General features: G+C 48.3%; 1 protein-coding gene across 1 annotated transcript in view; it reads right to left on the minus strand.

Annotated features, from left to right (window-relative positions):
• LOC128949027 (inositol polyphosphate 4-phosphatase type II-like) overlaps nucleotides 1–13,493 on the minus strand; it is an 81,761-nt gene extending 68,268 nt beyond the window's left edge. The window contains exon 1 of the mRNA XM_054293825.1: nucleotides 13,429–13,493. Coding sequence (XP_054149800.1) covers nucleotides 13,429–13,436 — 8 coding nt within the window. The 5' untranslated portion in view covers nucleotides 13,437–13,493. The remainder of the gene's footprint in view (nucleotides 1–13,428) is intronic.
• Between the last annotated feature and the right edge of the window lie 209 nt (nucleotides 13,494–13,702).

Genomic DNA, 13,702 nt, shown 5'->3' on the forward strand with positions numbered 1-13,702 from the left:
TATCCAAGAACTACATCCCTGCCTCCATCTAAGCTCATGCCTGGAGCTGCTGGTCTCAAACTGAAGTTTGAGAGTTAACTCCACTGACATCAATAGCAATGGGAATATTAATTTTAATAGGTCTTCAAGAAATATCAAATCCTGTCCCCATTACTGGTGACAAGGTTGGTATTTGTTTCTCCTCAGAAACATGTACAAATCAATGAAGTAAAAATTCAGTCTTCAATATGTGGCAAAAAAAGACACATCAACAATGCTTAAAGTGAGAGTACAGCGCTATAGCAATCTAGAGCATACACAGCGTGGAAATTTTAAAGACTACGATTTCTGAATTTATTTGCATTTTAAACTCCAGCAAAATCAAAACCATTAGAAAACAGGATTATATGGAGAAAACAGTCTCATAGCCTCACTTTATATCTATTTCTTTTTCTAATGAAATTATAGAAGACAGAGCATTTAAATTGGATTTATGTCTCGTGGTCTTTTTACAGTTTATCACTGCTGTTGTTGACTCCATAAAATTCTGAGTTATGAATGAAAAAAGAGTTGTCTTTTCTATATCTAAACTCCATCAACAATACTCCACAGTACCAAGCTTTATTATTATTACATGAAAGGCCTTTTCTAAAAGTACACAGAGTGGAAAAACCATAATATTTTCCATTTTTGAAAAAGTTTACAGTTCACACTAATACAATTGTTGAAATTTTTAATAATATTTTAATACTTTAATGGTAACTTATTTCATTGAATAACTTTAAAAATCCACTTCAACCAGTAACTGTGTCAAACAACAATTGTGCTATTAAAAAGCACATAAGCTGAAAATGCTGTATGAAGGCCAAGTAGCAATTTTTTATACATACAGCTTCAAAAATCTAATGATGTGTTTCCTAGTAAAGCAAACATGACAAATTCAAAACCTAGAAGACTAAGTGATTTTGGCCTCCGCTAAGCAAAATGAGCTTCTGAAATCTACTTTTGCAAAACATCAGTGCGCGAGGGCGTACACGGCCCTAAGTCCGGCTAGCTGAAGGGGTAAAGCGGCCGACGCCCCTGCGCATCTGAGGCCAGCCCCCCTTGGCGTCCTGGCCTCGGGCTGGGCTGGATTGCGGACTTGGGTTCGCGCTGGACGAGACAAGAGAGGAGGCGACCACTTGCTGGGGGTAAAACGTCGGTTTATTGAAGAGCCCACATGCAGCACAGGGCAAACCAACAGGTGGAAAAACCCACAGCAAAAATGGCCCCGAACATGGGGGGAGACAGAGTTTTACAGGGAAGGGGTGGAGACGGGAGGGGAAGCCCAGCTAACCAATAGGGGAACATATGGGGAGGTACATAAGAAAACTGACACAAGAACTTATCCAATAAGGAGGGGCCCTGGGACGCCAGCCAACTATGACCCCCAGAGAGAAGAATGTTCTCGAAAGCAGGGAGGAGTGGGGGGTGATTGACTGGGCCCAGGGAGGAGGAAAACTTTACTTATATGGTGGGATAAGGGAGGAGCAGTTATGTAACTTGAGAGATTGACAAATAAGGGGGACAGGGGTAACCGTGGTAACATAACTGCCAAAGACTCTGTGGCGGGAAAACTGGAGGGGGAAGAACCATCTTACAAAGAACAGGAAGAGAATAATACCTAAAATGGGGGAACAAAACAAGAAACTTAAAAACACACTACAACATCTCCCCGTTTCTTAACAAATAAAATAAAAAGAACGGGAAGTCCACAGAAACTTAAAATTCAGGATCTCGCGGCTGGTCCGACCAGGCCTCGCTTTCTTCGAGCTGGAATCCGCCCGCCCCTGGGTGGTCGAAGGACGGTGCGGTCGCCCCTTCCTCATCTGTAGCTTCTTCGGCCTCCGAGGAGAGGTCTTCCAGCTCGATGGGCTTGTCCGACGGGACTGCGGCATGGTTGACAGATGCTGAGGTATCTCTGACCATTAGTCTCTGAACCAAACCGCGGATCAAAATAATGAAAACTAAAAGTACTAATTAACTCAGAACAACCTTGCAAACAGATTCTATTATGGAACCGGCCCACCCGCTGAGGCCCCAACCCTTGAAAATGTCCCCCAGCCAGTCAGAGGTTTCTTGCTTGACCTGATGGACAAGGTCTTGCAGCCTCTTGATGGAATGTCTGGCGTCCTCGGCTCGAGAGGATAGGTTCAGGCAGCAGAGGCCCTCAAACTCCTCACAGTGATGATGATGGAGCAGCAATAGAAAATCTATTGCTGCTCTGTTTTGGAGTGTCGCCTTCCTTGTTATTTCCTCGTCTGTGAGGAGGTCGTAGAGCGCGGCTGAAGTAAAATTTGCTTGTTTAGCCACCCAACACTCTAGACAGCCCAATTCACCTAGAGCCTTCGCCACCGATACCCAAGGCAACAAGATAGTAAAGGCGATGGATTTTGAGTGTGACCAATGAGTAATTTCATCATCACAATCCTCAATGAGATCCTTGAGATCTCTTTTAGGTCTAGCCAATTTAGATGTGATGTTTGTCTTCTTCCAATTGATAATTTGAGTGACGTTGGGGGTAAACAGTGTCAGCCGGCCAAAAGTGCACGGCCCTTCCGACCAGGCCAGAGGGGATGCCTGCCCACGCCCGGTCGCCACAATTAAAAACACGCCTCGGGGAAGGGAGTAAGGGGTCCGTCTGGTAGTGGTGGGGCCGAGGATCTTTAGGACAGCCTTACACCACTGCTTAGCTTGGTATTCTAACTTGGACTGTAGCACTACCTCACTACCCCTCTCGACGGGGGTGATTGTATAATCAAACTGAAAGCAAATTGATGCATTGGTCGAACCGAGGAAATGTAACTCTGTGGGCTCGGAGGGTGCAGGATCTAGCCTGCTCACTCCGTCTCTCCAGGCGTTGGAGGAATCACAACTGGGGAGGATAGTGAGGCTCTGGGCTAGGATAGCATTAAAGGCACTTTAGAAGGCAGGGAGAAACTCGCCTGGAGAGAAAGGGATCCCCACAAGGCGACATCGGGTCCTCTGCTGCGTCGGTGTCTAGGCATATACTGTCCTGTCCTAACGATTGAGCCAAGGCACGCCAGACGTTGACTTTCGGCTGGGGGATGACCCACGGCTCCGAAGGTGGCAAAAGGAGTCCGCAGGTCGTCATGATCGCCATTAGCAGGCTAGGGTTGGGAGTCAGCGATGTTGAAACGGGGGCCATGGGGGAGATGTAACTGAAATGAGATAAGATAGTAAAAGTATGACGAATTCACAAAAATGGTTCTTCTCCAAACAACCAGTTTAAGTAAAACATACAGGGGGTAAGAGCTGGAGCAGGGGGTGAATGGGAGGAAACATGACATAGGAGGTCAAGGGGTGGAGGAGAAGCTGGAGCAGAGGGCTCTTCTGTAACTGGGGGAAGATCCGGAAAGAAAGACAAAGACTGATGGTGTGGTTTCCTCCGCCAACGCCAACAAGCTTGCCGGACTTGTGGTACTGCCTCCTTCTTAGTCCTCTGTTTCGGGACGAAGGGCCTGACCCACTTAGATGGAATCCACCTGGGGCCTGAGGGAGTGGACACGCAGGCATATCCCCTCCCCCAGGTCACCAGGTCAAAGGGGCCCTCCGTCCGCCAGGTCTCCGGATCTTTTACAAGAACCGGTGGCCTGGCTTTAGGCTGCAGCTGCTGGTGACTGCCAAAGTGCCGGACCACTGGAGGATTTTGGCTGTCAAAAGAGCAATTTAGAAAGTTAAGCGTGTACAATGCCCTTGACAGCCGGACGTGGGGGGTCTCCACCTTCATCGCCGGTTGTTGCCGGGATAAGATCTTCTTAAAGCTCTGGTGGGCCCTCTCCACCATGGCTTGGCCTGTTGGGGAATAGGGGATGCCAGTCGTATGGACTACTCCCCATTGCTGCAGGAAGCTCCGCAGCTCCTTGGAGGTATACGCAGGGCCATTATCTGTTTTTAGGGCCCTAAGGATGCCCAAGACAGCGAATGCCTGAAGCAGATGCTTCTGCACATCCGCTGCCTTTTCACCTGTGTGGGCAGAAGCATAGATAGCCCCAGAGAAGGTATCAACTGAGACATGGACGTAACACAATCGACCAAAAGATGGGACATGCGTCACGTCCATCTGCCACACTTCGCAGCTCGCCAAACCTCGGGGATTGGCCCCTGAGGCCACAGTAGGCATCTGATCTTGTTGGCATTGGGGACATGTGGCCACTATCGCCTTGGCCTGATCCTGTGTCAGATTGAACTGCCGGACCAGGCCAGGCGCATTCTGATGGAAAAGTTGGTGACTGATCTTAGCCTGGCCGAACACGTCTGGGAGAGGGGCCTGCGTAACAGCAGCCGCGGCCAGAGAGTCGGCGCAACGGTTGCCTTCCGCAATAAACCCGGGCAGATCAGTATGTGATCTCACATGCATAACATAAAAAGGGTGCTTGCGGTGGGAGACTAGCTCGACGAGCCTGTTAAGCAACTCAAATAATCTTTTGCTGGTGACCTCTTGAAGAACCGCAGACTCAGCTTGAGACACTACACCTGCGACATATGCAGAATCTGTAACCAAATTAGAAGGCCCAGGGAACCTCTGGAATGCCCTGACGACTGCGTCCAACTCAGCAACTTGTGGAGAGCCCTCCACAACAACAACATCAGTCTCCCACTGCTGAGTCTGAGGATCTTTCCAAGTCATTACTGACTTGTGGGATGCTCCAGACGCGTCTGTGAAAACTGTCAAGGCATCCAGCAGCTTCCTGCTCTGAACCTTTTTCAGCGATAATTTAAACTCCGAATTGAATAATTTGTGGGCCAGCCGATCTACTGCGATGCGCCCGGTGTAGCTGTCGAGTGCAAACTGAAGATATTCATTAGTTTGCAGCAGTTCTTCAAAGATCTTTAATTTGAGTTGTCCTGATTCTAATTTAATTGGGATATGTATACATGCGAAATCACACCCCGCCAGCTCCCTGATCCTCGATCTTGCTTTGAGGATCAGTTCGGCTACCAACTCCTGTGGCCGTGTCATTCTTTTGGACCGATGGTGGCTGAGAAACACCCACTCTATAATTAAGAGGGGGTCACCCAGCCCCTGGTCCTTTACACTGGTGTCCCACTGGTGTATCACGCCATGGAGATGTGGCAATTTTCTCAGTATAATAAATTTGAAGGGCAGGCCCGGATGGTAACGGTGGGCCTGCCTGGCCAAAATAACTTTCTGTATCTTCTCCAAAGCCACCCCTGCCTCTGGGGTGAGAGCCCTAGGGGAACTCAGCCCCTCTCCCCCTTTCAACAAATTGAAAAGGGGGGCTAGGTCTTCAGTTGAAATGCCTAGCCAGGGTCTCACCCAATTTAAAGACCCACACAGCTGATGGACATCCGCTAGGATCTGGACTTTTGTCCTAATAGCCAATTTCTGCGGAACAATGGTCCGCTTTGTGATTTCGAGGCCCAGGTATTTCCAAGGTGGCATCCGCTGAATTTTGTCCTGCTGGAGCTCGAACCCTGCAGCAACCAACGCATTGGTTGTCAGGTCAAGCGCATGGGCAAGCAGACTGTGGTCGGGTGCACACACGAGGATGTCGTCCATGTAATGGTGAATGATGACGGCATCCCTGAGGGCTGTACGTATGGGTGACAGCAGCAAAGCGACATACCATTGGCAGATCACAGGGCTGTTCTTTAGGCCTTGCGGAAGCATTCGCCAATGATAGCGCTTGGCTGGGGACTCACGATTGATGGATGGAACCGTGAACGCAAAGCGCGGGGCATCGTCTGGGTGCAGGGGAATCTGGAAAAAACCATCTTTTATATCTATAACTGCCAAATTCCAGTTTTGGGGGAGCATTGCTGGGGAAGGCATCCCTGGCTGAAGAGGACCCATGTCCATTATTTGTTCGTTAATTTGGCGGAGGTCGGTCAGGAGCCGCCACTTGTCCTTATTAGGCTTCTTAATGACAAACACTGGGGAGTTCCAAGGTGACATTGTCTCCACCAGGTGGCCTTTCAGTAACTGCTCCTGAATGAGCTCATTGAGCGCTTTTAATTTTTGCTTGTTGAGTGGCCACTGCAAGACCTGTACTGGTTTATCTGACAGCCAATTCAGCTTCCAGGTCTGGCGCTCCTCAGTGGCCACTGCCCGAAAAACCTGGGGAGCCTTTGGGAGGTCAATTCTGGCTCCCCACTGGGCTAGTAGGTCCCTTCCCCAGAGAGGCTCGGTATAATCTAAAACGAACGGGCGTATAGAGGCCAATTGCCCATCGGGCCCCTTAATTTGCACAATGCTCTTAGATTGATTGGCCAATTGAAGGCCCCCAACACCTGAGATTGTGCCTGCAGCGCTTTGCAAGTCCCAATGTGACGGCCACTCCCGAGAGGGAATGATCGTCACATCCGCACCTGTGTCCAAAAGACCCCTCACGATCTTTCTGTCCCCTCCCAACGAGAGCTGACAAGTCAGGCGGGGCTTCTCCCTCCCCACCAGCTGTGCCCAGGCTACTGTCGGAGGCGATGTCCTCTCCACGGAGTTCTTCCAATTATCTTTATCTGGAACCGGAATAGCCTGGGCAATGATCTGTCCCTTAGGGAGGAAGAGTGGGGGTCGGACACAGTACAGCCCTACCGCGAAACGGTCCCGGTCGGTAGTTACTAGACCAGGGACGATGTGAATGTCTCGCGGTGTGTGCTTTGTGTCCCCGACGACTGTCCACCTGCAACGTCCAAGTTTCCTCCAGCGACCCGGGTGTTGCAGGTCGACAGACACCAGCTGCATGTCACTACTAGGGAGATAGAAGTCCCTAGTTAGCTGCAGCCTGTAGGGACAGAGGACATGGTGTCAAGCGCAGGTGTAGGCTGAATACCACAGGTATGTGTCAAGTCTGGTACTAAGTAAGACAAATCCGGCAGTGTGTACGGCAGCTCTCTGTCGTCTCCTCCCTCCCCGCTTGTTGTTAAGTGGCCTGCCGCATTTTTGTCTTCGCGCAGGGAGGGGCTGCGCTCCAGGCCTAGTTTTTTGTGCCCTTACTCTCCTCCTTTTCCCGCTTCCTTCTATACTCCAAATAATCTAATCGCATCTGGCATTGAGGCATCCAATGCCCTGTCTTGCCACAGAGGTGGCAGGGGTGGGTGGCTGTTGATCTTCTGCCGGACCCGGGTGTTGGGGGCCCGGCAACGGGGGCAGCTTCTATATCAAAGAAGTCCGGTTCGGGGTCCTCCGCAAAAGCCACTGAGGCTCTTTTAGGCCGCGATGGTAAGGATACCTGGCCTACCACGGCCTCTATCATGGCCTCCACCGTGGGCCGGGGACTTCGAGGGAGCCTCCTGATGGCCTTCCGACACTCTAGGTTGGCGTTGCTATACGCCATCCTCCAGAGCATCTTCTCCCTGTCGTCGTCCCCGGTCGCCTGCGCCTCCACGTATCTGTAGAGGCGCTCGATAAAAACCATGTAAGGCTCTTGCGGCCCCTGCCGGACTTCATCGTCCTCCCATTGGGAGGTCATCACCTCTAGCTTATAAAAGGCCCGCTCTGCTGCCTTAGCGGTCTCTACAAGCTGAGACGAGAACAAGGCCTTTGCTTGAGCTATCCCCTCTGCCCACTGTCCCTCGCCTAAAAGATATTCTTGGGAAATTGCCAAACCGTCCGCGTCATGAGACACTGAAGGATTCCCCCAAAGAATCGGGAGAACCTCCACTATCTCCCTCCTCCATTCCCCCACCCAGACCCTAAACTCCATGGGTCTTGTTAAACTAGAGAAAAGGGCCCTCAGGTCCGCCGGCACCAGATCTCCCTGTGCAAGGGCATTCCGGAGCATACCCCGGAAGTATTCAGAGCCGCGGGAGTAGTCCTTCTGCGCCTTGCACAGTTTCTTAATCCGGGCCTGTGCTAAAGGCACCCACTAGGCCTGAGAGCTCCCCTCCCCGCTGAGGTGGTACGTAACCGGAGCGGCTTCCAATAAAGGCGCCTGCCCCGGCTTCCAGTCATCCATCCCCCCCCACCCCGAACACAAGGCGTGAGAACCGGAAGGGGGAGCGTGGGAACCGGAGTTGGAGGAGGTTGAGGCGGAGTCTGGCAATGGGGCAGGGCGAGGGAGTGGGCGCGGCACACCGCCCCTCTCCGCCCCCTGGGTGGAGTTCGGAGGCGGAGCAGAGTATGAAGGTGGAGCAGGGGAGGAGTAAACAGGGGGCTGAACTGGGGGAGGAACCTGGGGAGGAGCCGACGGAGGATCGGAGGGCGGAGAAATGGAAGGAGCAGAGGAAAGAGATGGGGGAGGGACAACCGAAAAAGAGGTTCGGTCCAGGGGAAGGAAAGGGTTAGCATTAGGGAGGAAAGGGTTAGGAGGAGAAGAAAGAGCCCTGGCGGGAGCGGCCGCGTGGCCGCCGCCATCTCGGGCACCAAGGGACCCCTTTTGAGGGTCGTCGCAAAACCGAACAACTTTGGGGTTTGGAACCGGGGACTTGGGGACCGGGGTAGAGGGTAAGGGAAGAGAAGGAGCCTGGCCAGGGCTCCTCGAAGGGGGAGGCCGAGCCGGTCGAGGGGGAGCAGGGGCAGGATGGACCCCCTGCCTCTGGTCGGCCCTCAAAATCCCCCTCGAGGGCTCATGCCTACGGGACGAGGGAAAGGTTTGGGGGACAAGGGCAACTGAACGAGGAGAACGAGGGGACAAACCAGAAACCGCGGGACATTTCTTAGGCTCCACAGGCACGCCGAGTGTCGCATGAACTCTGCGCGCGCAATACGCCACGGTGGCTAGTTTTGTCTCCCCGGAATTTATGGCCTCTTCTAATTTTGCCACAACGGCTGCCCAAAACCGCGGCTCTTTTACGCGTTCCGGGGAGACCTCGGGAAACCTAGAAAATACCCACTTAACTAAACATTTTAACTCCTGCTTGCGGGCTTTCTGACCACCCCCAAGCAACAAACCCTTCACAACATAATAAACCTCCTTCTGGGATTTTCCCAAGCCGGCACCCATTGCGCCTTTCTAGAGCAGAAACTGCTACCGCTAGAAAGGGGGAAAATCCTCTGATGACGCAACCGCACGCCCGGGAAACAACGAGAACTTAAACAATGAGCCGCCTGCCGCCGGCCCCTGCCCCCCCCACTGCCCCAAAGTCTGGGTAAACAGCCGGAGGGAAAAAGAGATCGGGTGATGGGTGCGGCCCCACGTCTGGGGAAATCCGGCACCCAAAGGGAAGAGAAAACAAAAACGGCGCGGGGACGAGGAAAAACCTCAAGGAGAGAAGGCGGGGGGGTAGGTCCCCAACGCAGGGCATATACTCCTAGGGAAAGTTAAAAAGGCAGAGGGGAAGCCGGAGAGTCCCCAGGACGGGGCCCGAACTCACCAATCCTGCTGCGGCGACAAAGAAAAAACCAGGCGAAGGTCACTCGTCTCGGGGAGTCGTCCTCTGAGGGTGCGAGGAGTCCCGACTCCCTTCCGCCGGGGAGCGCTGCTTCTAAAACGAAGCCTGCTACTACCCGGGGTAGTCTGGCGTCCAGAGGGTAAGTAAATCCCAACTCCGCAGGGTCCAGTCCGTGGTCAAAAGTCCACTTCGTCGGCCCCCACGTTGTAAGGCAAACTGCGCGAGGGCGTACACGGCCCTAAGTCCGGCTAGCTGAAGGGGTAAAGCGGCCGACGCCCCTGCGCATCTGAGGCCAGCCCCCCTTGGCGTCCTGGCCTCGGGCTGGGCTGGATTGCGGACTTGGGTTCGCGCTGGACGAGACGAGAGAGGAGGCGACCACTTGCTGGGGGTAAAACGTCGGTTTATTGAAGAGCCCACAGGCAGCACAGAGCAAACCAACAAGTGGAAAAACCCACAGCAAAATGGCCCCGAACACGGGGGGAGACAGAGTTTTACAGGGAAGGGGTGGAGACGGGAGGGGAAGCCCAGCTAACCAATAGGGGAACATATGGGGAGGTACATAAGAAAACTGACACAAGAACTTATCCAATAAACATAGAACAAAGGAGGGGCCCTGGGACGCCAGCCAACTATGACCCCCAGAGAGAAGAATGTTCTCGAAAGCAGGGAGGAGTGGGGGGTGATTGACTGGGCCCAGGGAGGAGGAAAACTTTACTTATATGGTGGGATAAGGGAGGAGCAGTTATGTAACTTGGGAGATTGACAAATAAGGGGGGCAGGGGTAACCGTGGTAACATAACTGCCAAAGACTCTGTGGCGGGAAAACTGGAGGGGGAAGAACCATCTTACAAAGAACAGGGGGAGAATAATACCTAAAATGGGGGAAAAAAACAAGAAACTTAAAAACACACTACAACACATCAGAAGCAAAGAGCTTAGCAGGATTCAAAACAAGAGGGGACATTTCTGCAGATTATATTTGCAAAACTTCTGTAATATTGTAACAGCTTAAAAATTCTGAATATTTATCAAACAGCAGCTTTGGAGTAAATATAAACTATAGCTTTGGGATATGACTCAATCATTCATACATAATGGAAGTTTAGAAGCTTCTAAGGAAAGGAGCACAGGAATTATTCTTCCTAACAAAGTTCACTTTAAAATGTATGGATAACCACTTCAATTTTTTTTTTTTTTTTTAAAGAACAGAATCAGATAAAATTACTCTCATTTTTCTTTGCTACAAGATATGCTTCTGTGATATATAGGCAATAAACTCCAGACAAACAATATAACATTCCCTCCAGAAATAAAATACTCATAGCTTTTTCACTCTGTTGTTTCCAAACCAGGCAAATAATTATTATGGAGGAGTCAATAAGAAAAAAAAAAAGAAAAAAAAGAAAAAAAAAAAGGCATGTTTTTCTTTCTCTACTAATAATCTCATTTTAGACTCTCTTGAAAACAGTTGCAATTTTTGTCTCCTTACAGAATTTCCCAAAATTATTTCAAGTTTTGGTGAGCCTGACCCGACAGGCAACTAAAAACTTCAATGTGAGTTGTGCTTACCTTTGCATGCCCTGAACAGTTGTTTCGAAACAGAAAAAGAGAAAACAAAGCAGAAAAAAGAGACAAAAGAAACCCCACCAGAACCCCATGAGCAAACTACCCACCCCAAAAATGGCAACAAATACATTTAAAATTATTTTAAAGCCTCTTTTCCTATGCATGTGAGGAGAATAGACTGGGATTTGCAAAGCCATGATACGATTTTATATGGTTCCTAAGAGATGAAAACTTTAAGTTCCTTTTAAATTTCTATCCACTACACTTTTTATTATACAAAAGTGTAGACAATTATAAGCTAAATTTAACTTGTTTCTCCCTTCCTACTTTAAGATCATTTTGCTTCCATTCCTGCTTTAAATTCTTTCCCTTAAAGTTAAAATAAAGTCAAATACTGTTAGAAGTTACAAATTTCAAAGCATCATGTCAATAAATGAAAGGGTTTGGTTAACAATGAACACTGAAGTTTTATCAAGAGACAATCAATCTCAAGATGGTGAGAAAAGGGAATTTAAACTACAATTTTTAATGAATACTGAATAGCATTAACACTTACTGGCACATTTTTATAGATAATTGCTTCAGGCCTGACTATATTGAAGCCACAATAAAAAAAATGAAACAGGCTGAGTATGATAAGTGGCTTCTGAGACAGAAATATTTATCCTTTTATACTAACAGAGGGGAAAAGACACAGAGAAGAATACTTGAGCCCACACCGAATATAGCAGCATCCTCCTCACACGTTCTACTAGACTACAAGTGTAAGGACTCCACAAGAACACACATCTCCACAATTGCTTTTCTTGAAAAAGAAAGGCCAGACAAAGCAGAAGCTCCAACTCACACTCTTATATGATGGTAGATGACACAGATGCTCCTGTTCCCACCATCTGCTGGTATTCTACATAGTGTTGCTCATTTTGGTTAGTCTTATCTCCTCCTCCAGACTGCATCAATCACTTGGTCTCTTTCTTTCACACCCACACTTTCAACTAGGCTTGAACAGCTCAACCACACCGGCAGTCAGGAAAATCAGAGGCACTTATCTCAATCTTTGTGCCACTGTTACTTCTGTTTCTTTTTCAAATCTTTATTTTGGTGAAGAGAAAACCCCACCATGGTGAATTCTTACTAGGAGTTTGTCCAGGGAGGTGAATTCTATAATATGATACAACAACAAGGGCTATTACTTGTATTATGCCTTTGGAGAGAATAATGCAGAAGTAGTAAAAGTGGTTCAAGTAATCCTCTAACATTTAAAAGGCACTTACCCATGAGGCAAATGAAAATATGGGAAGTGCATGAACTGTGAGACTCAGTATAATCTATTTTTATTGCTTACTGCAAAAACCTTGCCCATAAGTATTCTCAAACAAGATGAGGCCATAAATGCCTAAACACAGTACTAAATGAATAAAATAAACTATTATAACAATTCATAGGAATTTTATAACCCATCATCACCATGCATAAGGATGTATCAGTCCAGTGACTTTATTAAAATCAAGATTCCAGCCTCCCACATGCTGTTCTATTGGCATATAAACATCACAGGGAAGCAACAGATGGGGTAAATAAAAAAAGGAAAAGAAGCTTGATACTGCAGAACAAACAGCCACAACAGGTTGTTTTGGGATGTGACACAACAGGAAGGAATTGCCTCAAAGCGCACAGGATGGCTTTGGAATGCAGCACTGGGTCCCAGCATCACTCTTACACATGAGACCAGCTGCCCATCTATGTGTTAAGTAACTTGCATGAGGAAGGAGGCAATATCTTCTACATCATCCATTATCGCTGGAAGAAGAAGGAGGCACTGTCTTCAGGGTAGCCCTGGGTTACTTAAAAAGATGTTTCCCCAAATTTTATCAGCACAGCTTACAAGGGTTCAAGGACAGGCTCCATTTTAATCACTGCAATGGCAAATTGGACATTCAAAGGCTTTTGGGACACCTGTGTTCTCTATTCTCCTTTTTCTCCAGGCCATACACATTGTTATGATTCTCAGATATCTCTCTGGGTTATGAGGCCAAACGTTAGGGTTTCAAACAAACATTACTTTGGAATCCTTTTCTTATGCCAACTAATTTAGATTAGCTAAAGGAATGTCCATTTTATCCTCATTGCTCCTTTATTCACTATAAACTTGTCATTTTTCATGGCATAATGTTTGTCTATGTTATTAACTCTACCCAGACACATAGCCAAACACAGCACAATGTTGCTCAGCCCCCTGTCATTTTCTGATCCTTTATAAAATGCTAATGTTCCAGAATATTTAAATTGTTAATCAAACGGTGGTGCTAACAGGTTTAAAGCCATGACTGCACTTTAGCACAGTTCATTGCTCAGAACTTATGAGGTCACTGGAGTCCTATTGAGCAATCAATTCTGTTCAGTTACAGCTGTAAATTCTTAGCAGCTATAAAAGTGCCCATTTCATACTACAAATAAATATATTTTAGCTCCTCGTCTGCATGATTCAAAGTCAGAAAAATATAATTTATATTGCTGCCTCTTCCTTACCTTCTCATGTCCTCCTTTATGTGCAGATTTATTAGTTCTTTAGGAACGTGGAAGGAGAGGGTGGTCTCAGCCATCTGCTCCCGGATCCGCATCCACTTGTTGTCAGAAGTAGGGAATCTATACAACTTACAAACAGGGTTTCTCAACACTGCAAAGAGCAAAAATAATATCATTGCTTTCATGTGCTTATATGAGTCCAAACATTTATGACAATAACCTGCATAATTATTATATTATTTCCCCCTAGCTTACAAAATTAATTTTAGTATCATTA

This window comes from Melozone crissalis, unplaced genomic scaffold (genome assembly GCF_028551555.1).
Source record: "Melozone crissalis strain CALT ecotype California unplaced genomic scaffold, PUWL_Pcris_2 ptg000188l_1, whole genome shotgun sequence".
In the NCBI taxonomy this organism is placed as follows: domain Eukaryota; kingdom Metazoa; phylum Chordata; class Aves; order Passeriformes; family Passerellidae; genus Melozone; species Melozone crissalis.